This window comes from Drosophila ananassae, chromosome 2R (assembly GCF_017639315.1).
Source record: "Drosophila ananassae strain 14024-0371.13 chromosome 2R, ASM1763931v2, whole genome shotgun sequence".
Lineage (NCBI taxonomy): Eukaryota > Metazoa > Arthropoda > Insecta > Diptera > Drosophilidae > Drosophila > Drosophila ananassae.
The window spans coordinates 9916644-9943112 of NC_057928.1; the positions used below are offsets into that span (position 1 = coordinate 9916644).

General features: G+C 44.4%; 7 protein-coding genes across 13 annotated transcripts; 4 read left to right on the forward strand and 3 right to left on the reverse strand.

The window, feature by feature from the left end:
• The first annotated feature begins 278 nt into the window (after nucleotides 1–278).
• LOC26513893 (GDP-Man:Man(3)GlcNAc(2)-PP-Dol alpha-1,2-mannosyltransferase) lies at nucleotides 279–2355 on the forward strand. Its single transcript, XM_014910062.3, has 5 exons — nucleotides 279–379; nucleotides 433–625; nucleotides 912–1370; nucleotides 1425–2098; nucleotides 2164–2355. The coding sequence occupies exons 1-5, from the start codon at nucleotides 366–368 to the stop codon at nucleotides 2243–2245; spliced, it is 1422 nt and encodes a 473-aa protein (XP_014765548.1). The 5' UTR covers nucleotides 279–365; the 3' UTR covers nucleotides 2246–2355.
• On the reverse strand, nucleotides 2344–8606 carry LOC6493564 (mediator of RNA polymerase II transcription subunit 1). Of its 3 annotated transcripts, none has more exons than XM_032454926.2 (4): nucleotides 8365–8606; nucleotides 7027–8307; nucleotides 5031–6967; nucleotides 2344–4095 (listed from the first exon to the last, which is right to left on the reverse strand). In XM_032454926.2, exons 1-4 carry the CDS (start codon nucleotides 8390–8392, stop codon nucleotides 2710–2712), a joined length of 4632 nt encoding a protein of 1543 aa, XP_032310817.1. In that variant the 5' UTR covers nucleotides 8393–8606; the 3' UTR covers nucleotides 2344–2709. The 3 variants fall into 3 exon arrangements, with proteins under 3 accessions (XP_032310817.1, XP_032310818.1, XP_032310819.1); XM_032454927.2 differs by having other exon boundaries at nucleotides 3638–4090; XM_032454928.1 differs by lacking the exon at nucleotides 2344–4095 and adding an exon at nucleotides 4280–4626.
• LOC6506372 (ORM1-like protein) lies at nucleotides 8607–9460 on the forward strand. The gene is made up of 3 exons (XM_001957969.4): nucleotides 8607–8889; nucleotides 8967–9118; nucleotides 9177–9460. Exons 1-3 carry the CDS (start codon nucleotides 8713–8715, stop codon nucleotides 9310–9312), a joined length of 465 nt encoding a protein of 154 aa, XP_001958005.1. The 5' UTR covers nucleotides 8607–8712; the 3' UTR covers nucleotides 9313–9460.
• Nucleotides 9461–9718: 258 nt separating this feature from the next.
• Nucleotides 9719–23661, forward strand: LOC6506373 (alpha-tubulin N-acetyltransferase 1). 3 transcript variants are annotated; one of them, XM_001957967.4, is made up of 7 exons: nucleotides 9719–10245; nucleotides 17449–17598; nucleotides 17693–17848; nucleotides 17905–18312; nucleotides 18815–18977; nucleotides 21822–21883; nucleotides 22645–23661. In XM_001957967.4, the coding sequence occupies exons 2-7, from the start codon at nucleotides 17492–17494 to the stop codon at nucleotides 23177–23179; spliced, it is 1431 nt and encodes a 476-aa protein (XP_001958003.2). In that variant the 5' UTR covers nucleotides 9719–10245; nucleotides 17449–17491; the 3' UTR covers nucleotides 23180–23661. The 3 variants fall into 3 exon arrangements, with proteins under 3 accessions (XP_001958003.2, XP_044570630.1, XP_014764723.1); XM_044714695.1 differs by lacking the exon at nucleotides 22645–23661 and adding an exon at nucleotides 21987–22481 and having other exon boundaries at nucleotides 9723–10245; nucleotides 21822–21916; XM_014909237.3 differs by lacking the exon at nucleotides 22645–23661 and adding an exon at nucleotides 21987–22481 and having other exon boundaries at nucleotides 9724–10245.
• On the reverse strand, nucleotides 11632–13066 carry LOC6493563 (phosphoserine phosphatase). The gene has a single exon (XM_001957968.4). The coding sequence runs from the start codon at nucleotides 12654–12656 to the stop codon at nucleotides 11835–11837; it is 822 nt and encodes a 273-aa protein (XP_001958004.1). The 5' UTR covers nucleotides 12657–13066; the 3' UTR covers nucleotides 11632–11834.
• Nucleotides 19195–20932, forward strand: LOC26513834 (myb-like protein AA). Of its 2 annotated transcripts, none has more exons than XM_044714696.1 (4): nucleotides 19195–19458; nucleotides 19523–19630; nucleotides 19684–20349; nucleotides 20412–20932. In XM_044714696.1, the coding sequence occupies exons 1-4, from the start codon at nucleotides 19378–19380 to the stop codon at nucleotides 20637–20639; spliced, it is 1083 nt and encodes a 360-aa protein (XP_044570631.1). In that variant the 5' UTR covers nucleotides 19195–19377; the 3' UTR covers nucleotides 20640–20932. The 2 variants fall into 2 exon arrangements, with proteins under 2 accessions (XP_044570631.1, XP_032310820.1); XM_032454929.2 differs by having other exon boundaries at nucleotides 19198–19458; nucleotides 19532–19630.
• A 5-nt stretch (nucleotides 23662–23666) lies between the features above and the next one.
• Nucleotides 23667–26360, reverse strand: LOC6493562 (cleavage and polyadenylation specificity factor subunit 5). Of its 2 annotated transcripts, XM_014908958.3 has the most exons (5): nucleotides 25974–26360; nucleotides 25647–25911; nucleotides 25429–25594; nucleotides 23994–24108; nucleotides 23667–23937 (listed from the first exon to the last, which is right to left on the reverse strand). In XM_014908958.3, the coding sequence occupies exons 1-5, from the start codon at nucleotides 26120–26122 to the stop codon at nucleotides 23916–23918; spliced, it is 717 nt and encodes a 238-aa protein (XP_014764444.1). In that variant the 5' UTR covers nucleotides 26123–26360; the 3' UTR covers nucleotides 23667–23915. The 2 variants fall into 2 exon arrangements, with proteins under 2 accessions (XP_014764444.1, XP_001958002.1); XM_001957966.4 differs by lacking the exons at nucleotides 23667–23937; nucleotides 23994–24108 and adding an exon at nucleotides 24377–25254.
• Between the last annotated feature and the right edge of the window lie 109 nt (nucleotides 26361–26469).

Below are 26469 nucleotides of genomic sequence, written 5' to 3' on the forward strand. Positions count from 1 at the left end.
ATATGGATTCAAATTATTAATTTTAAAAAATTATATCGATAAGTGACCGGTAAATCACAACATTTTTGAGTCACGGTTATCGGTTTGGCAGTGAATAGAATCGGTTTGGAGAAGTGAATATCGCTCTATCTCCGTGAAATAAATTTACAATCGGCTAATATTTTTGAATTTTAAATTATTATTAAGTATTATTAAATGCTATTAAATACTTATCTTGAAAAATTATTATGTTATTTTCGATATTTAGACAGTATATCATTATTATACAATGAATATCGATATATTGATATGTTATCAACAACCCTAAATGCAATATTTTGGTTTTACGTGGAAATAACAATGAGTCGTTGAGGAAATCAGTTAAAATGTTTATTATACTGTACGCCTCATAAACAATTGGTTGATTTATTAAATAACCTGTTCTATTTTCAGTTTGTGGATGGTTCTTTCGCTAGTGATACTAGCCGTGGTTTCATTTATTTCTTTAAAACATTGGTTGCTAAGCCGGAAAAAGAAGTTGCATGCAACATCGGAAAATAGCATAAATGTTGGAATTTTTCATCCGTATTGCAATGCAGGAGGCGGCGGGGAACGAGTTCTGTGGTGTGCAGTAAAGGCGTTGCAGGTATTTAATAATAAAATAGCCCTAGATCCAATCGCAACAAGCTATATGCAATATATAAACATACATACGTGTTGTTTTCTTTATCTGATCATATGAGAAAAGCGGAAAAATGATATGTAGAGCGGTAATTTGTGATATATTTTTGTTTAAAATTAAACAAATAATTACATTTTAGTTAAAAGATATACTTCTTGGTGGATGTATAGGTAAAAAGAATTATATTCTTCTTTATAATAACAAGAAATTTAAAAACTGTTGTACAAATATTTAAACATTTTTCTTTCAGAAAAGGTATTCAAATGCCAAGATTGTTATATATACTGGAGACATAGATGCCTCCCCCAATTCCATTTTGGAAAAAGCCAAGAATGTCTTCAACATAGCCATCGACAATGACAACGTTAGATTCGTATTCCTAAAACAACGCCACTGGATCGAGGCCAAAAAGTATCCGCACTTTACTCTGCTTGGTCAGAGTTTGGGATCAATGGTTCTCGGGCTGGAGGCACTCCTAAAGTTCCCGCCAGATATTTTCATTGACACCATGGGATATGCCTTCACTTATCCCCTCTTCAAGTATCTCGTTCAGTCTAAGGTCGGAGCCTATGTCCACTATCCTGTCATAAGTTCGGACATGTTGAAGCGAGTCCAGCAGCGCCAGATGTCCCACAACAATAAGAAATATGTTGCAAGGAATCCGTTCCTCACTTGGACAAAACTTACCTACTACCGGTTGTTTTCAAAGGTTAGTTTTTAGAGTAACGTAATAATCTAATAATAAATACATTTTATTTCTCAGATGTACAAATGGGTGGGTCGTTGCGCCGAGACCATCATGGTCAACTCCTCGTGGACAGAGAATCACATCCTTCAAATATGGGATGTGCCGTTCAAGACACATCGCGTTTATCCTCCCTGCGAAGTCAGTCATTTAAAAAAACTGGAGCACTTGGAAAAGGGCGAGGAGTTTATCATTTTGTCCGTGGGACAATTCCGTCCGGAAAAAGATCATCCCCTGCAACTGCAAGCCATTTACGAGTTGAGAACTCTGTTGGCACAGGATGAGGCTCTGTGGAATCGAATTAAATTAGTTATTGTGGGCTCCTGTCGGAATGAGGAGGACTACGAAAGATTGAAAAACATGCAGGATCTTTCCAAGCACTTGTCCCTTGAAAATAATGTTCAATTTAAGGTGAATGTGCCGTACGATGATCTTCTTAAACTGTATCAAACAGCCCACATTGGCATCCACACCATGTGGAATGAGCACTTCGGAATAGGGATAGTTGATTGCATGGCAGCCGGGCTTATAATGGTGGCCCATCGATCGGGAGGTCCTCTGCTCGACATTGTGGAAACTTCAGAAGGCAGCCAGAACGGATTTCTGGCAGTTGACGCTGTGGACTACGCAGAAAACCTATTGAATATCATTGTTAATAACGTGGATACCGTTGGAATTCGAAATGCAGCAAGGTATGGCCTTTAAAGTACGATTTTTTAAATGAATACTACAAAAATTTCATTTTTTTTCATTGCAGAGCTTCTGTGGAAAGATTTTCCGAGCAGGAATTTGAGAAAAACTTTCTGCGAGCAATCTCGACACTATTTCCAAACGCTTGAAAACCAAATAAGATTATTTGTACAACTGTCATTTAAAAAGAACATAACTATGACACTTTTAGGCCATTTTTGCTTTTATCCAAAATAAAAATCGTTTGTTTTTAACGGAATACATATATTTTACACAATATTTAGGGCGATGTTTCTCGCACAATATCATATATCGCTTTTTTTAAGTTTTATCTAATCAATTTTTTAAACCGAACATAATTCTTATTACTTTTTTGTTTGACTTCACAGAACACGTGATGATAATCTCTTAGATTTTGTACCAAATTTTTGTGTCGTATTGTAAAATGTAAACAAAATCGCCTTGGGGGATTGTTGTAAGCTGGACTGGGACTGGGAATCGGGTGTGCCCATCCCCTTCCCATCCATTATATCTTAAGACATTTTAGTATAACTTAGCTTTAAGTGAGAATCGCATAGAGCAACAGGAATATCTCATGGTTGTCCGCCATCTGTCATTCGCCAGCCAGGCTGGCTAGGAGCTCCTCATCGATGCCATCGCCCGAAGGCATTGCGGCCGAACTGCTCAGGTTAAGCAGCACATCTCCGCCAGCCGAAGATGGAGGAGGTGCCGGTGGCTTGGCCTCCGGCTCCACCAATGCTGCGGCGGTCGAAGTTGACGGGGCAACCGACATGGTGGTCGAGGGGGAAGGTTCGGTGCCACCACTGGGCGTACTTCGACCGCTACCGCCGCCTCCTCCAGCTGCCCCGCTCCCAGTTGCGGCTCCTCCTCCACCACTGCCGCTGCTAGAGGCGCCACGTTGCGACAACTTGGGGATCTGGAACTTGTTGTGCAATCCCTTGATGAAGCCCTCCATGCTGGCGGCCATTGTGGGAGAAGCGTACTGCAGGATAGTCATCATGTCGGTGTGATGATCGAACCGCGGCGGCGGCTGCGACATAGATCCGCTGTGGGCGGCTGGCGATACGGCTCCCGAAGCTCCACTGCCTCCCGCCGAAATGGAACTCGATTTCCGTGGGCCACTGGAGCCGCTACTGCTGCTGCTGCCACTGGCCAAGGCACCCATACTGGGACGACGCTTGGGAGCGCTATGCTCCTGGAAGGAATTGGTGCTGTTGCTCTTCGTCAATGGCAGACCACCTCCAACACCCGATCCGCTGAGCTTGCTGCTGAGATTTCCCGATGAGTTGGCCTTCTGGAACAGATGCTTGCTGGCAGATCCTGTGGCAGAGGCTGATGTTGATGCAGAGGCTTTTTTGGAGGCCGGACCGCTGTTAACGCCAGGCTTGAGACCAGTGTGCTGCTTCTTGCTCGAGGATCCAGAAGAAATATTCGATCCACTGGCGCTTTTAGTTTTTGGTACTCCGCTGGAGGAGGTGCTGGAACCGGCGCTGGAACTCGAGCTAGAGCTCGAGCCTGAGCTCTTGCCGCTGCCCGTTTTGTTGATGGTCAGCTTGAGGCCCTCCTGGCTGCTGGGCTTCACCATGTACTCCGTGGAGGCACCTGTTCCGCCTCCGGCCGGAGTTCCTCCGTCGCCGCTAGTGGCCAAGCAGCTACTAGGTGGCGCTGTTCCCGGCTGCTGTGGTTGCTGCAGCATTGCTGTTGCTCCCGCTGCTGTTGTTGCTGTTGGAGTTGATACTCCCGCCACTGCCGCCGCCGCCACCACCGCTGCTGTTGCTGCTGTTGTTGTTGCTGTTGCCGGTGGCATTGTTATTGCTGGCGGAGCCACCTGTCCCGCTCCCGCTCCCGCTCCCGAGCCCGAGCCCGCCTGAGATACTGGATGACCCGATCCCGGCGCCGAGACCGATGTTGCCGCCGACTGAGTTGTTGGTGCCGGGATTGTTGTTGCCAAAGGTGCCGTCGACGTCATCAAACTAACCTGACAAAGTAAGCAAGTGGTTGTGTGTGTGTGCGAACCAAAAACAAACCAGAAACAAAATTAAAAACAATCAAAAAAGGAACATGTTTTTGGAAAGTAAATGTTGGTTCAAAGGACCATTTCGTGTTGGGAAGAGAATAGAAAAGTAGACAAGAGCAGACCCCATTAGTAAAAGTAGTTTGCAAAATTTTGGATTTCTAATTTATTGAAACTAATAAGCAAGTTCTAAAGAGGCAATAGCATTAGCAACTAAATTTAAAATCAAATCTTTACAAACACATATTTAATAGAAGATTTTGAACCACAATCTACACTATCTACAGACTCCAATCGCAAGTATCCCCACAGTATCTGCTTCCCAAAAGCTTCCACACCAAAGTAACTTAAGACTGCTTGCCATTTATGCATATTTTTTAATAAAAAATATAAAAACATGCTAGGAAAGATTACAAAACAAACAAAAAAATACAATTGTGCCAAATGCGGGGAAGAGTGGGTTAGAGCTTGCCATTGGAGAAGTCCCAGGAAGTGCTGGATAGGCCCCATCACCGCAGAATAATTTATTTTGTTTTTAGTTGGAAATAAAACGGATGCAGCAGGATATGACATATAAAAGGATAATATATATTTACAAAATATAAGAAAGGCAAACAAGACACAAACAACAAAATGATAATAGTAGCAGTAATAGTAATCATAGTGTTCAACTACTAATCTAGTTATAGCTAATTAAATACAGTAGTTGCATTAGTTTCAAGACAAGTTCGCTTGGGGATTGGCTTCTGCAATTTGGTTAGGGGAGGTGGCAGAGTCAACTACGGATTAGGCTTCCAGTGGGAGATGCTGGGGGTTCTTGTGGATTGGAGTAGAGTGGAGTGAAGTGGAGTGGAGTGGAGTGGAGTGGTGTCGAGCACTTATAATGAAAACGGACTTACCGCACCTCCCGCCATGCCCTTGCGCAGGCCACTCAGCTCCAGTCCGGAGGCACCAGCTCCTGCTCCCACAGCTCCTCCTACCACTGACGCCGCACCGCCCGCACTGGCCGACGACGCATAGCTTCCGAGGCCACCACCACCCGCCGACGAATGCGACAGACTGGCCACTGAAGTCTTTAGCTGCTGTTGCTGCGCTTGAGAGGATTTCAGGGCGGCCACGGCGGCTGCCAGACTGGCACTAATACCGCTTCCGCCTCCTCCGCCCCCTACTCCACCCGAGCCAGTGGAGCCAACAGCCGCTGATGTTGACGAGGACGAGGAGGAGCCGGATGCTGACGAAGATTTCTCCTTCTTCATGGACTGGCCACTGTTTCCACTAGCACTGGCCAGCGGAGGAACTGGAGGTGGTGGTGGCGGTGCTCCCACACTGGCAAAGGATCGTACCAAGCCAGGAGCACTTCCGACGCCCGAAGCTGAGGATGATGAGCTCACCGAGGAGGCGCCAACGGACGACGATGTCTTGTCCCCCTTGGGACTCAGGCTAGTGGCTGCCGTGGCCGCGCTCTTCAGCGTAGACATGCTGGGCTTGCCGGAGGATCCATGCTTGGGAGAGTGTGTGCCAAATGGCGACTTGGGACTGTTGGAGGCGGTGTTGTGTTTCGGGCTGCTGTACACCGGCGAGTGCTTGGGACTGGGGCGAGCAGGTGGCACTCCTGCCATTAAACCCTGTCCGGCTCCTCCCGCCTTGGGCGAGGATGAGGGAGAAGAAAACTTTCTCACGACTCCACTGCTTCCGGAGGCATCGCCGCCAGCTGCTGGAGAATTCTGGCGTGAGTAGATCTTCTCGGGCGGCCCCATGGGAGAGTCGTCGCGTTTCTTTTTGCGCTTCTTCTCCTTCTGCATGTCCGAGGAGCTGCTGCTTCCAGCGGAGGATGATGACGATCCACTAGCTCCACTAGAGCTGGAAGAGCTGCTCTCATGTGGCCGCTTCGTAGCCATATTGGTTCCAGATACGGATGAACTGCTCTTTTTAGATGATTCCTTTCCTGGATCCTTGCCGGTGATGGGAGTAATGGTAATGGTAGTGGGTGCCGAGCTAGTGCCACCTCCGGCTGCTCCTCCGCCGGAAGTGGAAGCTTGGGTGTTTAGGGGAATGATCTCAATGCCACCAGTACGCTGAACTTCTACGCCAGACAACCCTCCCGCGCCAGATCCGGACTTTCCATCCCCTGGTATCGGCGTGATACTGACGCAGTGCTTCAGGTTCGGCGTCTTATCCTTCCAGATGTTCTTGTACTTGTCTGCAATCTCCTGATCACTTGACTTGGACACTGACGAGGAGGTGGAGACTGAGGAGGAACTGGAAGCGGATGAACTAGACGCCTGAGGATCAGTCTCGCGCTTAAGATTAATCAGGCCAGCGATAGCTGCAGCTGCTGAGGTGGAGGCGGCAAAGGCGTCAGCCAGGGACCGGGACTTGGCATCAATCTTCAGGTTACTGATATTAGCGAAGCTACCACCGGGCAGATTTCCATCAGGAGGCTGAGCTGTGTCCATGGCGAACTGATTAAAGCCACCTCCGCCACTTGTGGAAGATCCACTTCCGACCGATCCCCCGCCTCCCACTGATCCCCCGCCAGCAGCTCCTGTTCCCGGATTCATGACACCATGAAGCTTAAAGTCGTGCTCCTCATCCCAGCACTTGAGCAGCTTGTAAATCACCATTGGAATGGACACCACCTGCCGCACGGTACGCGTCAGTTTCTGCGAGAGCGCCTCGTACTCATTGCTCAGACAGAAGACGCTACATGTCGGCTGACCATCCTCCAGCAGGAAGTCCACCGTGGCCAGCGATTCCTCGTACGGATGCTGCAGCTCTACGGTTATCTGGTTAAAGGAGACCGCTGTCACTTCCAGTATCACAGTGCTGTCCATATCTGCAAGTGAAAAATGGAATGGAGAAGGAACGGAGTTAGGACTAAGCCACACAACCTACCATTGTACTGCTTCTGCTGCTCCCGAACGCAGCTGGCCAGGAGGGTGTAGAAGAGAGCCTGTTTCTTTAGGAAGGCTACAATTCGTGGCACCTGGGCGGGCTCGGTGAAGGGCAGTGAGGAGACCAAAGTGCCCTGCAGCCGCCGGTTATCCGTGAAGAAGTAACAGTGAGTCTCTTTTGGCAAATTAACGTAGAGCCCGCGCTGGGTGTTTCGGATCGCCTGCTTGGAAGCTGTTTGTACAATGAGATTGAGAACAGTAGTGGCAGGAGTCGGGGGATTGGCCTGGGCATCTAAGCCCGGAAGACCGAGGGCTTTCAGGGATTCCACACAGACTGGCATGGGCTTGTTCAGGCGGAGCACATAGGTGGCTGGCATCAACAGGGAGTTGGTCTGGTTTAGCGGCGCGTAGGTTGGCACCTCCATTCCCGTCTGCTGATCCCGGACAAATGACAGTATGGGAGCAACCTGCAGCTTGTTGGCTGACGATCCCTCCAGGTTGACGGTTGCATTCAGGCCGTAACTGCTACGCATCACCTGTTCGATGGTGAAGTCCCCACTGGGCAACTTCGGGTCGTGTTCGGGCAGGTGGAGAGGCGGACAGAAGTAGGTGAGCTTCATGGGGTGGCCTCCACGACGGGGCAGTACCAGACCAACAGGAGAACTGGCCATTAGATCGTACGAGTTTCCCGACTGAGATTGCAAGTGCATCTGGTAGAGGCTGTGGATGTCTGTCTCCATGGCCTGGAGCGCCACGAAAGCCTTCTTCTTAACCTTGGGCTCGGCGTTTAGCTGGTAAATCGAGGACAACCCCTCCAGCTGGACTGTAAAGTCGGCAAAGTCGCCTGCTTTCAGGCAGTCTACCAGCTCACTAGACTGCTGTTCGATCTTGCACTCGTGATGCACCTTAACGTCCAGTAGGCTGCCGGCTGCATCCAGAAGGATCTCCACGTAGAACATGTCTGTTGAGATGAAGAGCATCTGTTGATCCTCCATGAACTTGAGCCCCAGCTGCCGCGATAGACTCTCCAGCCTCTCAACCAGCCCATGGCGAGAAGTCACCTTTATGTAGTGCTGCAGTTTGTCTAGCGCCGATTGTAGGGTGGCCTTGCAGAGGGGATCCAGTGGGTAGTGCTTCTCAATGAAGTACATCCTTACAGACTTTTTAATCTCTTCGTAGCTCCTCGGCTTGTTCCGGTGCTTCGCCCGCAGCTTTTCCATCATGGTTTCCTGCTGGATCTGCTTGTTCTTCTCCTCGATGCTGGGGATGTGGCTTCCGAAGCCTGGTTAAGATTTTATTATTTTAATTACTGCCAGTACCTTGCCCTTAAGTGTCTCACCTGTCCCCGAGGACTTGGCACCGCTCATCTTTCAGGCTGCTGATAAGTGGTACTAGGCAAAAATTTCAACACGTCTGCATTCTTTGAAACTTTTCCAACCTCTCTCATGTGTGTGGCACTCTTCACCAACAAATAAATTCGCTTTTTCTTTCTTTTTAATATTCATAAAAATTTTTCAACGCCGAAACAGCCATTTTGTTCTTTCCAGTGTGACCGTTTCGGGCATGGCCATTTTGTATCGAATTTGTTATTGGCGAATCGCGTTAGGCAATTTTTCCATCGATCGACTGAAACTACTTGTTTATTTTTGATTTATTGAACATTTAAAAAGGTAAACAAGCATCCAAGATGACAACTATTGCCGGTGGCCATGGCGAGCCAAATCCAAACAGCTCCTGGCTGAGCGCCCGCGGATTCTGGCTGGCCTACCTACTGGGCCTGCTATCCGTGCACCTGCTGCTCTTATCAGTGCCCTTTGTCAGCATTCCATTTGCCTGGACAGCGACCAACTTGCTCCATAATGCGGTGAGTAATGTTTATCACGAGTAACACAGCGGATAAGATTGTTAAGGATTCTCTTTAAATTGTTGTTTCGTACGCAGGCCCATTTGTACTTCTTGCACGTCATTAAAGGAGCTCCTTGGCTGAGCACGGAAAATGATCCTAGCCGAAGATGGACGCACTGGGAGCAGATCGATGATGGTGTACAGATGACGACTACTCGGAAATTTCTTACTGCCGCTCCCATCGTCCTGTAAGAACCATTGATGTTTTGTGCCCGCTTCTTTTCATTTATGACATTTTTTTGGCAGTTTCCTCCTCACCTGCTTGTACACCAGGAATAGCACGGAACACTTCATAGCCAACTTTGTATCGCTCGTCGTGGTAATACTTCCCAAGCTACCGCAGTTCCATGGTGTTCGCTTGTTTAACATTAACAAGTACTAGAACCCAAACAGAAGAGATTCTTTTTATGCAATGTATATAAAAATTATATATGGATTGACTTTTTAGTACTTCCTTTGTAAATATTATAAAAATATGTAAAATCATTATAGAAAATGGACAATTGGTTATATTAAAATTTATGAAATTATTCAACAAGTTTTATTATAAATATAATTAAATAAATAATTAAATAAATTATAATTATTTCGAGATTAAGTTGGAGTAATATACATAAAGATTTCCTAAAATCTTTTCTCGGAAAGGTTTAAAATTTTTTTTAGGTTTTAAATAGCTATATAATCATATTTTAAATAACTATCTTATAACTATTCATAACGTTTTAAAAATATAGTATTTTTTGTAATATTTTTACTATCGCATACTCCTTGACTATCGATAGTTCGATAAAAACAACAACTATACCTGGTATAATACCAGTAAAAGCCTCGACCTGGCTTGAATCTTGGCCAACCCCCAAAATCTCGGGCTCCCCACATTTAATAGCCAACTTTCGTGCAATAACGACGCCGCCACGGCTCTCCGGCTCTTTTTTTCCTACTCCCCATCACACTCTCATCGAAATAGAGGCGACACAATCATCACACGACCGTATGTGAAATGTGTTATTGAATCAAAACAAATCCGGAAGCCCATTCGAAACGATAACAACTCGGGACAGTGCTCTCGAAAATAATTTTTGGCAAGAAAAATAGTAATTCCAAAATCGATATAAGAACGCCGCGAGTGTTCGGTGTTTGTTTCGAAAGAGTGAGATAGATACGCCCGCAACTCAACGCGCAGCATCCACAAATCCGTGTTGTAGCAAAAAGCCGGAGAGTGCATCATCCGAATTGTCACTGGAAAGTGGAACTATCTTTGAGATACAATATTTTCAAGTCAAGACCTTTGACGCTGTTGATTTTAATTGTTGCGGTAAGTCGGCGCTCGTCAAGCTTTCTGTTTCTGTTTACGTCTCTTGGACACTCGGTCTACACCACAGTCTATTTCCATTCCGCTGCCCACCGCTTTCGCATTCGTGTTATGCTCGTGTGGCTCAGTGAACATAGTTACTCATAAATAAAACAACTTTACGTCATGCGAACTCTGAAGTCATTCCTCAGCTGAAGACAGCTGCGACCAGCGATATAGGGTATAGGTTCAAAGTATCTACAAGATACAGGTACTCCTGTCCTCTAGCAGCCAATATAAAACTTTTCTACCTGAATTGGTTTGTTTTTTTTTTTATCAAAAAATTCAAATAACGTTCATGAGTCACTTGTGCCTCAAACATTTTTGGATCCCAAAGCCCCCCTCATTAGCGAGATGATCTCACCGCCGCTTCCTCGGCAGCAGTTGCTTTCTTCCTATTCTGCCGCCAGCTGCAACCTGGCCTTAATTCACGCCTCTTTGCGTTTAAACGGCAGTCGTATCACGCCTAATATGGTCCACATTAAAGCCGGCTCAAAGCGTTTCCCGCCTGGGCCGTCAATTAAACACGATGACGTTGACCCCCAAAGCACCACCCGGCCCGTTCGTTCCATTCACGGCTTGCCACCCACGCCACGGCCTTGCCACGGCCAACTGAACTCCATTGGAGCTCGATTACACAGATATTGATAATTACTGTAGTGGGCGTCTAGTTTAAATGGCTTTTAGAGCCGCCAATTGTTGGAAGTTTTGTGCCGAAGTGAAGGAAAATCAAAACTAGGCTGTTCAATTGCATGTTTTTCTTTGAAAAACCATAAAATAAAGCTGTTTTTGTTTCTCCTCATATAACCAATTAATTATTATATTACTTGGACTTTAGCTGGCTACTTTATCTATAAATCATTTCCCATTTAAGGGCCGATTAATAAAAAGGTCTTGACCAAAAATAAACTAAGAGGTAACTGGAACTATTTCTTACCCGAATAGTTAAAAATAGATTACTTTCCCAACCTCTAAAAGAGTTCACTGACCTGGCTTTTATTTCTTTTTCCAAATGAACTATCACCTTATTATTTTTGGTAATAACTTTCAAGCTATTAGGTCTTAATAGGGCTAATGGCTTTAAACCTCCCATCCATACTGTCTAGTTTCTAGTTTAAAAGTCAGGTGTTTTATTATATTTTTTGTACTTTATTTACCATTAAATTTATGATGGAAATAGTTATATTTTATTGAGAAATTTATTATTTCAAACTTAACTAGGGAAGATATATTTTTTGAACTTATAACATGGCCTGTAATGTTACATGGAGCACCCTGTACTATTACATATGTAAGTGACTCTCACTTACAGAGCTCTGTTAAGAACTAACAGTAACAAAGTGCGGGCTATTGTTCTCCTTCTCCATAATTGTACTATTGCTTTTTTATTGTTTTAGCAATTTGCTACGAACTACTCGTACACACATACATTTTCACACTGAACTGGACATCACTATGAGCTATAACACGTTGATTTCAAATACTAAATTCGCCGCCCCTTCGACTGGGCCCTCCTCCTCCCTCTTACTGGGCCAAGTCCGGATATTTCTCTATCATTCATTTTGTCCCATGAGCTGCTCAAAGTCCGTTACGTAATACTGGGCCCGTCGATACACCTCCGGACGCACCACATTCCCTCCGAATCCAATGAAATAGTTAGCTGGAGGCACTGCCTCCAGATCGGTGGCACCATCTCCGATCATCGTGATCAGCGAGTCCTCGTTGTACCTCTGTTTGATGATCGATATGGCCTCGGCCTTGCCGCCGGAGCGCGAGGTGGGTTGGCTGATGTCGAAGCTGTCGTAATTGCCCAGGTAATCGAAGAGCATTTTGTTGGCATAGACGTTGGCGAGGGGGATGCCGAGTTCCGTGGCCACTGGTGCTATCAGGCAGTCGAATCCTCCGGAGACCAGGTACACCTGCTTGCCCTCCGCCTTCAGGTGGCTGACGAAGCGCTTGACATTCTTGGTCAGGGTGCTGGGACGCTCGGCGATGAAGTCTCTGACCTGCTGCTGGGTCGGCTGGATGATGTTCAGGCGTATCTTGAGGGCATCCTGAAAGGTCATGGCACCGCCCATCGCCTCCTTGGTGACGCGTGCCACCTCGCTGCCCTTGCCACAGTACTCGGCCAGTTCGTCGATGCCCTCCTCGCAAATCACCGTCGAATCGACGTCAAAGCAAATGATCTGCGACTGCTGGATGACCTTGGCCGCCAACTGGGGTTGTTTCGGCGGTGTTATGGCCGAGGCCACAGTGGTCTTGGCAGCTCCTCCCGAAGTGCCATTACCATTACAGTTCAGCTGCTTGGCCAGGATACTGTGACCGTTGGTGGCGGCGGCGGCAGGACGCGCGATGCTCAAAACCGAACCACTCATCTCGACCGGCTAACACGTTATGGGTGTAGAGTTGATTTTTGATTTTTTTGTCGGTTGTGTCTTTTGACGTAAAAGCTCTCGGCTATTACGATTCGGCTTTGTTTGGCGTTCAAAATTTTCCGCTGCCGAAATAACGCTTCTTTTTGTGTATCTCGTGCTGCGTGCTTTTTTTTGTGTATGTTTTCTCGTTTTTCTTTTCTTTTTCTTATTCGCACACGCGCTGAGCGTTTTGCTCTCCTCCGGTCAGCTGTTTTTTGTTTTTGTCTGATAACTGGGTCTCAGCCAAGTGAGTCGCCTCTGTTAACTGTTAACTGTCTCAGATGGTTTTCCGATTGAAGCGATCTGGAACTGGTCGCGTCGACTGGTGTTTTTCAAGTGACTGCTTAGCTCTCGATCGCCCTTTTAAGAAAACTCACTTGTCGCATACAGGCGCATTTGCTCTCAGTCACTCTCTCTCTCTCTTACTCCCCCCTCTCATTTGTCGCTGACCAGCGATCGAACGATAACAGGTCGTCCAGGTGCGGATTCAGTGTTTTCAAGGGGAATGTAATAGTGTTGGATAACGGGCTTCAAAATGCATGTTTTTCTCAGTTTCTATGATATTTTTATATTTCTATTATTACTTTCTATTATATATTTTTTTGTTTTATTTTTTTTCTCTAAACCCCTCCTGTGTTACACTCGCCAGGCCTTTCATTCTCTTATCTGGTCAAGCCACACCGACTATCCATTCACCTGCCAAGCCTCCTTTTATCCCCACAAATTAATTTTAATTCATGCCTTATAACTTTCAATTGAAGATGAATCCGTTTCCCATGAGAACATGAACCTTTGAACCCACCACGTGCTGCTCTCATGCGACAATGTCTGATAATCGCTAAAAAAAAAAAAACAAACAATAAGAACAATTATGGTTGGCTGTCATTAAACCCGCAGAACTCGAGTGCTTAGGAGAACCGCCTAGAACTGGATTTTTTCCTTATCATCGGTGGCACCAATTTGACACTGTCCAGGGATCGGGGGTGTGTGTTTGTGGCCACTGGCCAGACATCGGAAGACTACCCCAAAAAAATTATCGCCAAAAAAAAGCAAATAAGTGTGGCTTTTATGACCCCGGTACCAGGAATTGGTATAGTCATTGAGTATCTCAAGGCCTCCGAATCTGCTCTTGTATTTATTTTTCCAACTATCTGCGTAGTGTATTACTTTGTTTACCTAATGGGATGTGTTTTTTCAGCACTACTTTCCTTTTTTTTAATCATTAATCAGAGAGACAGAGGTGGAAAATCACCGAAATCCAGACTGATTATTGCCTGAGTAAGCTACAAGTATTTTTAAAACCGCGCGATTTAAAATTAAATTGTCATGATTGGAGTCTGATGCAATCTTATGCTGGCATTGCACTTCTGGATGCATCTTTCAGATGCTATCTACATAGTTTCTTCTCGAACCATTCTTCTTGGTTATTAAGTTGCCTCTCCACCGATTAGATACAGATACAGATACAGATACAATGCATGGCGCGTGCAGTACAAGCAACAAAAACAACAACAACAACAACAACCAAACAAACAAACAACAATGACAGCCGCAATTGCAATTCCCCTTGATGCGGTTTCTTGTTTTTGTTGTTATCGTTGCTATGGCAATTTTTTTTCTGTTTTTTTTTTTCGCTATTGTAGAATAACAAGTTGTTTTGACCGTTCGCGATCGCCTCGTTTTGTGGTAAACAGAAAAATAACAGCTGAGGCGGCTAGACCGCAAAAGCAAAAGTATTTCATTGCCAGACCCGCCGCACTCCTATCTCCTATCGATAAACGATAAACGATAAACCAAACCACGCATTGCGTGCAGGAATATTCATGCATATTTAAAGCTCACCTCGGCCAACGACTTCCAACTGAACAAAGCCATAAACTGTTGATTATTTTTAATTGTCGTTGCCTTGGGAAACTAAGAAAGAGGAAAACTGGAAGGGGGGAAACACTATTACACACCTGTACTTTTACCTGAGCCTGTCAGCGGCTATGGCACCTGGTCGTTCGTTCGCCTTCTGATTTGTTTTTTTGATTTTGATTTGATTTTTTTTTTGGTTTGAGTTTGAGTTTGAGTTTGAGGTTTTCCCTGGCAACTGAACTAGTCGCAGGCTATTTTTTTTGGCCCTTAGGCTAGCCCTTCGGGTTCCCTTCAGGTTTGCATTTATCGATTGACCTTGTTGCTGCATAAATTTCCACCGTAGTACACACAAAGTGTAGAGGTAGGCTCGTCACCTGATCCCAAATTACCCGCACTTGCCTACTTTATTATTCCAATGGCGTGATAATGGTTTCTAATTTACGAAAAACCAACAGTTCCATCTAGCACCTCAACTTGTAATTAGTATTTCATATTATATAGTGACTATATCTTTGAAAAGAATCTCTCATTTATGGCAATGTGGAATTTAGTGAGGCAGCTGACAGCCGGCTGGTAATTGAGCCACGGGCCACGCCCCCGTTTATTACCTCCCACATCCATAATAGAAAAATAAAGCTTGCATAATGACGCGACACGATACTTTGTGGGTTTGTTTTTCCATCAGACAGCTGATAGGCTCGGCCAATTCCAGTCTGAAGGCCGCGTAATTGCAGTATTAATTTTCATCACCAGGCCAGTCGATTAGTAGGAAGTGTCTATTTTAATTAGCCGGGGGGAGGGGATCGGGATCGGGTTCGGGATCGGGATCTTTGTGTCTGCACCTTTTCCGATTTTAGTGTTGGACAGTCTCCAGAGCTGTTTCCAACCCAGAGTTGTTTTTGTTTTGGCCCCTGTCTGCTGATTAACCGTTAAATTGTATGGGGCCATCCCCCTCGTGTTGGGTGCCTCTCTTCTAACCCTCTTCTTGTTTACCAGTGCACGCGATTTTAATTCCGTTGATTACTCTCTCACGCTCTTACACACATGCACATGTCGGCGTGAGAGCAGTATGTAAGTAGCTCACTTGACACATTTACAAGTGGAGCAAAAAAAAAAGGGGAGCCTCGACAAAGAAGATGTGCTGCAGTCTCGCTCCTTTTGTGGTGCGTTGTGGCTTTTGTCCGCCTCTCTTCCTACCTTTTGTCGTCTTGTATTTTTGTTTTGCATCGCTTGCTTCGGCTCATAAACTCATAAACAGTTACAAAGTGAGCTGATTCGTATGGCAACCGACGTCAACAGCAAGAGACCCGACAATAACAATAACAATAACAACCCCCCTTTGCTGGGGGCCAAAAGCACACAATCTTTATGTATGTGTGTATGTATGTATGGCTGATATGTAAAAATGAATAAAAATGAAATGAAAACACGTCATTTGCCGACGATTGCTTTTCCTGCTGTTGCCATCGCAGTTCTGGAAAGTCGAGCAGCGATTTTGTTTAACTTTTCCTCTGACAAAATCGCAACAATGGGGAAAAAGTTTTGCTCGCTCCGCCCGCCCCCACGCCTCCTTTTTAAATGTAATTACTACAAAGCTCCCGTTATCGGTCCTCTCCCGTTCTCAGCGGTCGTTGCTCTCGAAAATTAACAAACACACAGCTAATAGTGACATGCAAGCGGCTAACGGTTGTATCCTGACAGCCCCGCCCCCTATGCACGGAAGGTGCATATTCCTGTCAGAAAGGATTCCCCCGAAACGCAACAGTTTCGATTGTAATCCGAGTCTAATGCGGTGATTTGGGTCAACCGGCACAACAAAAAGGAAAAAATAAAGAAAAAACCAGTCAGTCGGCAACAGAAACAAAGGCAAAACAATTGCTGGCGAGGCTTTGATCCCAAAGTGCACTTGGAAAAATTAAGAGGCATTTTAATCTACAGTTGGGGTTTCATTGTTCAGCCTATCAGTTCCATTCCGCCATGAACATGCAGTGACTCCTTCGGGAATACTCCGAAACCGACGGGAGTTTGCAGGGAAATTCAAAAGTTTAAACTTTAAAGCTTTATAGTTGATTTTAAAATTTTTTAAAGAAATAATAATATAATTAGAGATTATTAAGCATATAAGATCTAAATTAAATCGTTAAGTATAAACATTTAGATACTTTTCTTAGATATTTAGATACCATAATAGAAAATAATACGTTTTAAATATATCTTATATAAGATATTTTAAATATTTCACTAGAATTTAAAGCAAAACAATTGCTGGCGAGGCTTTTGGGAGTCATTCTTACCTTTCAGTAACATTTCGCCATGAAAATGAATTGATTCCTACGGAATACTCCTTAACCGACGGGAATTCCCAGGGAAATTAAAAAGTTTTAACGAAATAATAAAAAATATTAGATAGTGAAAATAGATTATTTAGTATATAAGATAAAAATTAGATAGTTAGTATAATTATTTAGATACTGTAGTAGAAAATAATATGTTAAAAACTTAAAAACTTATTTAATGAAAATCAGAACCAAAATTCCTTTAAATATTTCAGTCGAATTTATAGCCAATTTCGCATGAATATTTAAATGATTAAATTTTTTTTATTCAATGTTAGAGTGAAGACTGAATTTTATTTGTGTACACGTGTGGGTTCCCATCTGCTGAATCACTGGGGAAGGCGGGGCGCTAGGCGGGTCTGTAGCAACAATCATGGGCTCGATTGCATGTGCAATGATTCCCACAGCTCCTCGCCTCCAGCTCCCCACCCCACCCCAAACAGATAGACAAAGGCTAGGGAGCTTGGAAAGCAAGCCAAGCGGCATCAGATAATCAAATTGTTTGCGCACCGATTTTGCAATGCTCCATTAAATTCGCATTTCTCAATTCTAAATTGCAGTGGAACTTTTAAATAGGATAGAAGAACAGACGAGCAGAGCATAATGGTGGACTTCCGCTTTGACATCAAACCCCTGTTCCCCCAACCGATCATCAAGGTGACATCGAACCTCCTGCCGCACACCTTCCGCGGCGACAGGCGTCAGTGCTTGTGAGTATTGAAACTGTACGCGGTGTGGGATATCATCTCCCCTGATCTAAATCCAACTAACCGATACACGCTTTCCACACTCACTCGCTCTCAGGGACGCCACCTCGAAGATGTCGGAGATCATTGACAGTTTGGGTCAGCTCTCGGCCACCTCCCAGGGCCTCAACAAGCCGGTGACCACCGCCCAACGGCTGCGAATGTGCGACACCCAGACCATCTATCTGCTGGCCGATACTGAAGCTGGTCACAAGTACGTGTATCTGAAAGATACATCCGAGATGAATGATTTTAATTGAAATTTTACAGCGGCGCCGTCGCTGGTTTGTTGAAAGTTGGCACCAAGGACTTGTATCTATTCGACGAGACTGGACAGTCGCGCAAGGTGGAGAATGCGCCGTCCATTCTGGACTTCTATGTCCATGAGACACGTCAGCGGGCCGGACTGGGAAAGCGACTGTTTGAGACAATGTTGCAGGAGGAGAAGTGGACACCGGTGAAGTGCTCGGTGGATAGACCGTCGGAGAAGCTAGTGGGATTCCTTAGAAAGCATTACGGCCTAAGGCATATGATTCCGCAGGCAAACAACTTCGTGTTGTATCACGGCTTCTTCGACGGTCCTGGAGCGCCTGCGGCCAATGGTAATGGGAATGGCAACGGAGACGCCCAGTCACCGCAGCACGCCACCCGGAACAATGGACTCCACATCACAAACAGGTGAGTTAAAGGGGGAGTGGCCTCCTGACCTGGCGCAGTCCGTGGTCGGGCAATTAAGGCGTTGCTGCAGCAGGAAACATTTCACTTTCGGTCGAAAGGCAGTGGCAGTGTTGGCCATTTGGTTTCTTGGCCCCGATTTGCATATCGGCCATATCGGTCAGTATGCAAATCGGACTTTGTTTGTTTGCCGGAGGAATTCCGCTGATCGATAAAACGCGGCTTTAATTCATTAAGTTAACATTGTTATAAATGGCTTAAGGGGATGGCCTGTTGCTTTCTTTAATCTTTAATCTTAAAAATTAGCATTAATCTTAAAGATACTATAGCTTTCAACTAACTATTGTATTGCTTTCATATTTTATCTTACAACATATTACTTAAAATCTTACTAATATCTTTAAATATATCTTTATCCACATGTCGCGCTAACCGATAACCATAACGATAACGATAACAATCGATAAAATCGACAACATCACATCCAACATCCAACAATCAACAGTCCTAACACACAGCTCTTTGGTGCTACTTACCTGGGCGAGGATTCTAACCGCCGTCGTGGCTCCCAGCAGCAGAACTCACCCAATACCCTGATCCAGCAGATAACCCAAATCTCTCCGTCCGGACGTTATGGGGCACCGCGTCCCACCTGCAGCATGGCCGAGGTACTTAGACACATGTAATACCCAACAGATTTTACCTCCCAGGACATAGGTTTAATTTGTTTTTGGTTTTTTGGGAGTTATTTAAGTCAAAATTTAATCAAAAATATGTAATAATCCGGGCACACCGTCATATTTGACACTCCGATCGTTATATTCATCACCAAAGTGGGCTCTGGTTTTGATTTTTGGAGCTGTCAAATGTGACATCGTAACATCGTTCCGAGTTGTGTTCAGTTTAAATTTATACTCGATAGCGGTCGGATAGAAATTTCCACTTCCAGCATAGAGGAATATATTTTTATATTGTTTTGTATTTTAACTGCCGAACACATTACCCGAGTTTCGTCGCGATTCGTGGCAAGTTTTTCGTGCGGATACCTAATTTCCAGTGATTTAATTTATGGATGCCAAACGTGGTAATGCCTCCGGGGCACGCCAAGGCGGCGGTGGTGGCTACCAAGCATCCAAGACCAGCATGGCAGTAAGTTGGTCAACAAATACTATTAATTCCACCGTAATGGCGACTTAAAGATGTTCCTTTATTGGTTTGCCAGTCACGAGGTGGAGGTGGCGGCGGCGGGGGAGCTGCCGTTGGACGTAAACAGGCCAGTGAGATCAGCCTGACTCCCAGCCAGGCCAGGAATCCCGATAACGTGAGCCGTACGCCTTGGCGATCTAATCCGTATTACTAAACTCCTGATCACAGCCACGCAAGAGTCCTTTAGATGCGCTGAGCCGCAGTGGCATTGTTCGCAGTCAGGATCCCTTCCAACGTCGCTCCGGCTTGCAGGATGTGGATGAAGCCTTCCTGGCTTCCAATGCCTTTGCGCGTCCGTCCAGGGTCCGTCATTCCGGTTTAGAGAGAGACGCCATGCCGCAACCAGCTGTCGGAGGTGGAGGAGCTGCCAGTCAGCAACAGGGATCCGCTGCAGTGGCTCCAATTCGCATGTCCGCCGGACAGGACGCTGGTCAGCAGCAGCAACAGCAGCAGCAGCAGCAACAATACCAGCAGGTTCCGGGCCAGCAAATGGACCAACAGCAGATGCCTCCGCCGCAACAGGTACCTCCTGTCTCCCCGGCGCCATCGCCGCAACAGCAGTACGCACAACAACCGGCTGCCGGGCAGCCAACCAGACTGGAACCACCGCCATCGGGACGAGCTCATGTCCAGCACCAGCACCAACACCAGGCAGGCTACGAACAGCAACAGAACTCGCAACAAGATACACAGGCTCAGAACAAATACCAGCAACCACAACAGACGCAGCAACATCAGCACCATCATCACCACCATCATCAGCAGCAACAGCAACAGCAACAGCAACAGCAGCAGCAACTGCAACAGCAACAACCCAACCCACAACATGGATACGTAAATATAAGCAGGTTCGCTAGGGAATTATTTAATATAACATATCCTCGCCCCATCCGCAGCCTCCGGCCGGAGGAAGTCAGGCAGCTGGAGCACCATCAAGTGGCGGACTAGGAGCCGGTGCAGCAGGAGGAGCCGGCAATGCCGCTGCACCACGAGAGAGAGGTGGAGAAGCAGCACCTCCGCCCGAGGCCGAAATGTGCACCACGTGCCCCAACTGCCAGACCACTATTTACTTGGTACGCTCCCCCGAACTGGGACACGGAGATGCCGGGTCACCAGTACAGTAGAAACCCACCCAGATGCGCCTCACCAAGCACAACAATGCTCCAAATTCGCCGTCGAACTCAAATCTGAAATTGGTTGGACAGCCAAGCGCCAATTCCAATCATCAATAGCTTAAGTTAGAAATCTTTTAGAGCCGCATGACCCGAATAATCGGAGGTGCTTCTAAATCGAATGTAATTTGAAATTCTCTGTGATAAGTTTTGGTTTGTGGTGATAGGCTTGGAACTAAAACTTTGTTATGTGTGTGTGCCAAATCCACAAATAAATCGTTGTAATTCTTTCATTTTTAATATGATCTAAGTGGCTTTACATATATTTATCTATTTTATCGATAAATGTTTCTCTCAATACATACATAGAAAGTTAAAGAATTTTATATATGAATGTCTAGATACTAGAAAAAGGTCTAGTTTTTATGTAGAACTTTTCTTCATTGATTTTGAACATCTTAAAATATATTTATCTAATTTATCGATAAATAATCGATACAATATCGATACTCGAAACAATAGTAATTTAAACAATTTAAAGATTTGATTTGTGGTAATAGGATTTTAATCCACAAATAAATCTTCGTAGTTAATTGATTTTTAACTTGATGTTGAATTTGACTTGGCTTTGAATATATTTATCGTATTTATCGATAAATAATCTAGAGGAACAATACATAGGCAGTTATATAGATTTGTATATATGAAAGTCTAGAATTTTATGTAACACATAAGCTATAGTTTTTAAGTAGTTACCTGGCTGTAATATAATTATCTAATTTATCGATTAATAATCGTAAGAAACAATAGTTTTGAAGTTGAAGATTTATACCTTTTTAGTTCTTTAATTTTATATAACACCTAAGGTCTAGTTTTTATGTAGAACTTTTACTTTCCGAGAGTGGGTCACCTGGGGCCAACCACCCCCGAGAGTTTATGAATGAAGGAAGGGTGGTTTTGGCTGCGTGCCAAGTTGACACAAAAACCCACGCTGGGGGGGGTTCATATCAAGTGTGGCTCGTGGGGTGTAACAAATTAATAAAGAAATTCTATGAATTGTGTTGTGAGCCACGAAACGGCCATTAACGACATTAATTGGTTGATCGTATCTTTAAATATAATTCTGTTAATAAAATTAGTCTTGATTTGTGGAGAAACTGTAAATTAATTTCAGAAAATGTATGTATTTTGCAGATAATTCATGCTGGAAACTCGAAAAACGGCAAGGGTGGTGGCAGCAGTGCAGAATCCAACAGGTAACTATGGAACTCCAATAAATATTAACTCTTGTAAGCCATTTATCATTTCGTGGATTGTCTTCATTTGGGTTTCATTTGTTTCTTTTCGTTTGTCTTTCAGAATCAAATAGAAAACCACAAACATTGCACACGGCTGCATCAAATACAATAGAAATAGAATTATTGAATAGAAAATGAGAATATCAAACCAATAACCAATTGTACAAAGCTTTGATTTTAGCAAATTATTTATACATGTATTTATTTTCGCCTAGTTAATTAATACAATTGATACAATGAATTTACTTAATGTTCGAGTACAAGCAGAAGAAGCTGCACTTGCCGCATGCCACTGACAACCAACCACCCAACACCAACCACCAACCACCCACCACCCACACAAGACCAACCCCCCAAAAACTGCAATCAATCATCTATGATCGGAACCGTTACACAAATCAATTAATTACCTGACAACTTGTGATTACAAATTATTAATTATCATTTAACATAATTATTTGTCATAATTTATTTTCGTTTACTTTTAATTTTTTTCATTTTCGTTTTTTTAAAGCAATAAAATGAACAAAAATCGCGCATCTGTCGATTAATTCAATGTCCATCTGGTGTTGTTATTTTTTTTTGAGATTAAAGTAATGGAAGCAGCCGAAATCTGATAATAAATATTTTAAATTTAAACTAAAATATAACATAAAAGATTTCTGCTGCCTTCCTTTTCGAAATTAGTCTGATAACAGCTCTATAAACTTTTCCAACAGCGGCAATGGACACGACATTGCAGAGATTGCCGCCCAGCTGGAGCAGCAGACTCTGGCCGATATTGAAGCCCAGCGGTATGAGCCGGAGTTCGAGCCAGAGCCAGAGGTAGAGCCAGAACCAGAGCCAGAACCCGAACCCGAACCCGAACCAGAGGTTATAACACCACCATCGCCGCCGCCAAAGAGCCACACTCCCACTCCCCCGACAGTGCGATCTCCGGAGGTGGCGGAGAGCATCATCGGCGACAACCGCCGGCCACCGGCATTCCAGCTGAGCAAGCAGCACACGGGCATGAAGAACCGCTCCTTTGGCGTCGGCATGGCGGTGATGCCGAGCAGCAAAATGGAATTCGATCAGATGGAGCGCGAGGACTTCGGTGTGGTGAAAATCAATCGTCCCCCGGGACATGATGTCACTTCGCCGGGCCAGGACAATACGGATGCAATGTCCACGGTGTCGTCCGGCGGTGGAGGAGGAGGCCTCACCGATCAGGGCTACTACGATCTCAAATTCTATCACAACAAGTTGTGGTAAAGGCAACATTTGCCTTCCAATAACGGAGTTGGCATATTTTGTACGTCTGGCATAAGCATAATTAACAAAATTAATCTAGGCTTAAGAACGTATTTATCCTTAAACACTCCTTAACGGTTCCTGTACTTCAGTTCGATGATTTCGATGTGAGCTTCTTCAGACTTTTGTTGATTTGTTCATTTGTTAAAAGCAACGCACTTCTAGCCACACAATTACAATGTTAACAATAGAAAAATGAATTGTATGTAGACTAATTTCCAACACAATAATTCCAACTAAATAATTAGATAAAAAAAAATATAACACGTCTGTATCTTCCAATTACAGAAAACGCGAATATTTCGAACAAATCTATAGTGAATACATGCTCTAATAGGCACAGCGCCATCATCATAACAATAATCGTCATTTTCTAACATTTAGTTTATAGAAGAGACCCCCCCTAAAATGCAAACTAGATTAAAGACCGAGATATAAACAAATAAAGCACACTTTTTTGTCGATTCTATTTGCCAAGTAGATGGGCCTGGCTTTCTTTCTTTCCATTTTCATCATCTGCAATACAATTATGTACGTTTACACACACACACATGAAATGGAAATCAATGGGGGGCTGCGCTGAGCTGAGGTGCGGAAATCTGTAATGTAGAGCTATCGATGGTGCTGCTATTGCTGCTGCTGCTAAACTATTGCTGGATTTTATTTAGGGATTGGGTCCCTCGGCCTGGATGTCTCCTTACATATAGATAAAGTTGAACCTGAAAAGGGAAACAAATATTAATGATATTACAAAGGAGTAAATATAGTAACCCACCTGCAGAGGGCCTGGGGGAGCGATGAGATGATCGGTCCGTAGCCTTGCGAGTTGTCATATAGCTCGAACAATGGCGCAGCAACAAGCTTATAATTTTTGGGTACAGCAAATAGTGCTAGATTACGGAAAACGATAGAGACAGAATTTATGTATATAGATAGAGAATGGGGCATTAAATCCGCAGATAATATCATCTAAGAGGTATTACAATCGGTTCGTACAATTTACAAATATAAAGAATAACTTTTCGTATCGCTGCCATATATGATATATAAAAAGAATCATTATGTTATACATTTATATAGGTGGCTTCGTTAGACTAATTACTAGGGTTCACTGCAGCTATACAGGATGCAGTGAAATCTACTAATTTCAGTTAATTATACATGATAATTATACATGGTGTGAAGCAGTTGCTGCTCGATGCTCGATGCTCGCAATCGGCAATCGGAAACAACTACATTTTACTCTTTTTATTTTAAACTTTTTTTAAATTTTTTAAAGTTTGATTTAGAAGATAACTCTATGGGCCAAAGGAGTAAAGGTATAAACAGAGTATTTTGTGTTTACATAAACGAGTGCTTATATTAAGGAGCGACTGGTGACTGGTGACTGCACTGGCTGTGCGACGAGATGCACGCAAATCTGCACAACACGCGAGATTTGGGCGCATGCTATTCGACGACAGCCAGCACCTTTACAATAATCTCTCTGCTGCCTGCCCGATCAATCAGAATGTATGGAATACAGAACACCCTTAAGATGACACAGCACTTGACTTGACACTTGACACAAACTTGTAAGAGTAGCAGTAGCAGTAGCAGTATGGAAGTAAATAAATATTTTAAATAGAAAGGATAAAAACAAGGGCGCGCTCAGTCTCGCACACGTATGTCGACATATTTACAAAATTAAAATACACAACAACAATCATTGAATTTGGAATGGCATTAGAAATATGAGAAATAGCCAACAAAATATGCCAACACGCTGAGTTCTGAGCAACTGAGCAATACAATTTGATGAAATATTTTGTACAATTGAACTATAGAATCAAAGTAACTAAGAATTTCGGCTGAGCCCCGCATTTATGCGATCTGGTTTTTTGTCTTTTCTCTGTTCTGATCTCTCTGTTCTGTTTGTTTGCTCGTTTTGTTGTTCTATGGCATTGCACTCTTGAGAGTAGAGTTGGGTAGATACGACACACACGGCGCTAATGGAACAGCTCAGGGTACATCGTAACTGGCGTTCCCGTCCGTATCTAAACAGCATTGAAAAGATATGACATGAGGTTGGTTAGCGTATTCGGTTTTTTGGCAAACAACAACAACAAAATATAACGATACAAGGTTATTTCAAATAACATGGTCAAATGGATATACACTGCTCGATATACCTACGTCGACGGGCATCGAACTTATTATTGGATATTTACCCTTTTCGTGCAACTGGACGAGGAACAGTCGCTTGTGTTCCTTGGGCTTTGTGATGTGCGGCGGAATGTACGGATATTGCGGTGGCTCAAAGTTCGGCCGCCACCAATTGCCAATGGTGTCCTCCACAATCCACTCTTGTTTCACACCGTCCTGACGACCCAGCGTCTGAAAATAAATCTTAAATTATCTGAAATAGTTAGCTAAATAGCTTCCATACCTCTGATAGCAGTCGCTTTAACCCCTCGACCTCATCTTCGCCGGCATTCAGCTCGCCGCCTGGCAGCTTAAAGAATGTGGTGCCCAGCTGGAGCAGCAGAACGTGTGGCAAGCCGTGCTCGTGCACCAGCAGCACTCCCTCCACGGACCGTCGCATGCCGATCCGGTCAAACTCCTCTCGCATACGCTGGAAGCGCGACGGAACCGACGGATCCTTTTCAAATAGAGGCTCCTTTGTGCCGAATGTGTAATTTGTTAGGGGATAGCTATGTGGAGGAACAAGCAGAGGCTGTAGAGGTTGTTTTTTCACGCTATGGATAGTACTTACAGATTAATAGTGCGATTTATGGTGAGAGCCTGATTTGGGGCATATTTTTGCGTTCCGTTGTTGTTGCTGTTGGCAGCATCGGCCTGACCTTGGCTTCCGCGGCGCGGCCAGCCGGAGCCCGATTTGTTTGAGACTTGCGAGGACGCCATTTTGTTAAATTTTCTTTCCGCCGAAGTGGAAAAGTGCGTCCCTTGCTTTGGAATCAAGTAGTTGACTGTTGATAACTGAATCTCACGATTGGCCCAATGTTTAATTGACTAATTACAGCTGCCACAATCAGTTTTGCCTCAATTTTCGGTGATTTAATCCAATTTTCTTTCCAGCGTTTGTGCAAAAAAAATTCACGCCGGCACCAGGGCTGCAAATGTGTATTGATTGAATCCCGTGAGCTGAACTAGTGCTTCGGAACTGGAACTTTAATTCTCGGAACTAATTATTTTCTTTAGGTTTATTTGATTGTTAATGAAACATTGCAGAATATTACTACTTAAAACAC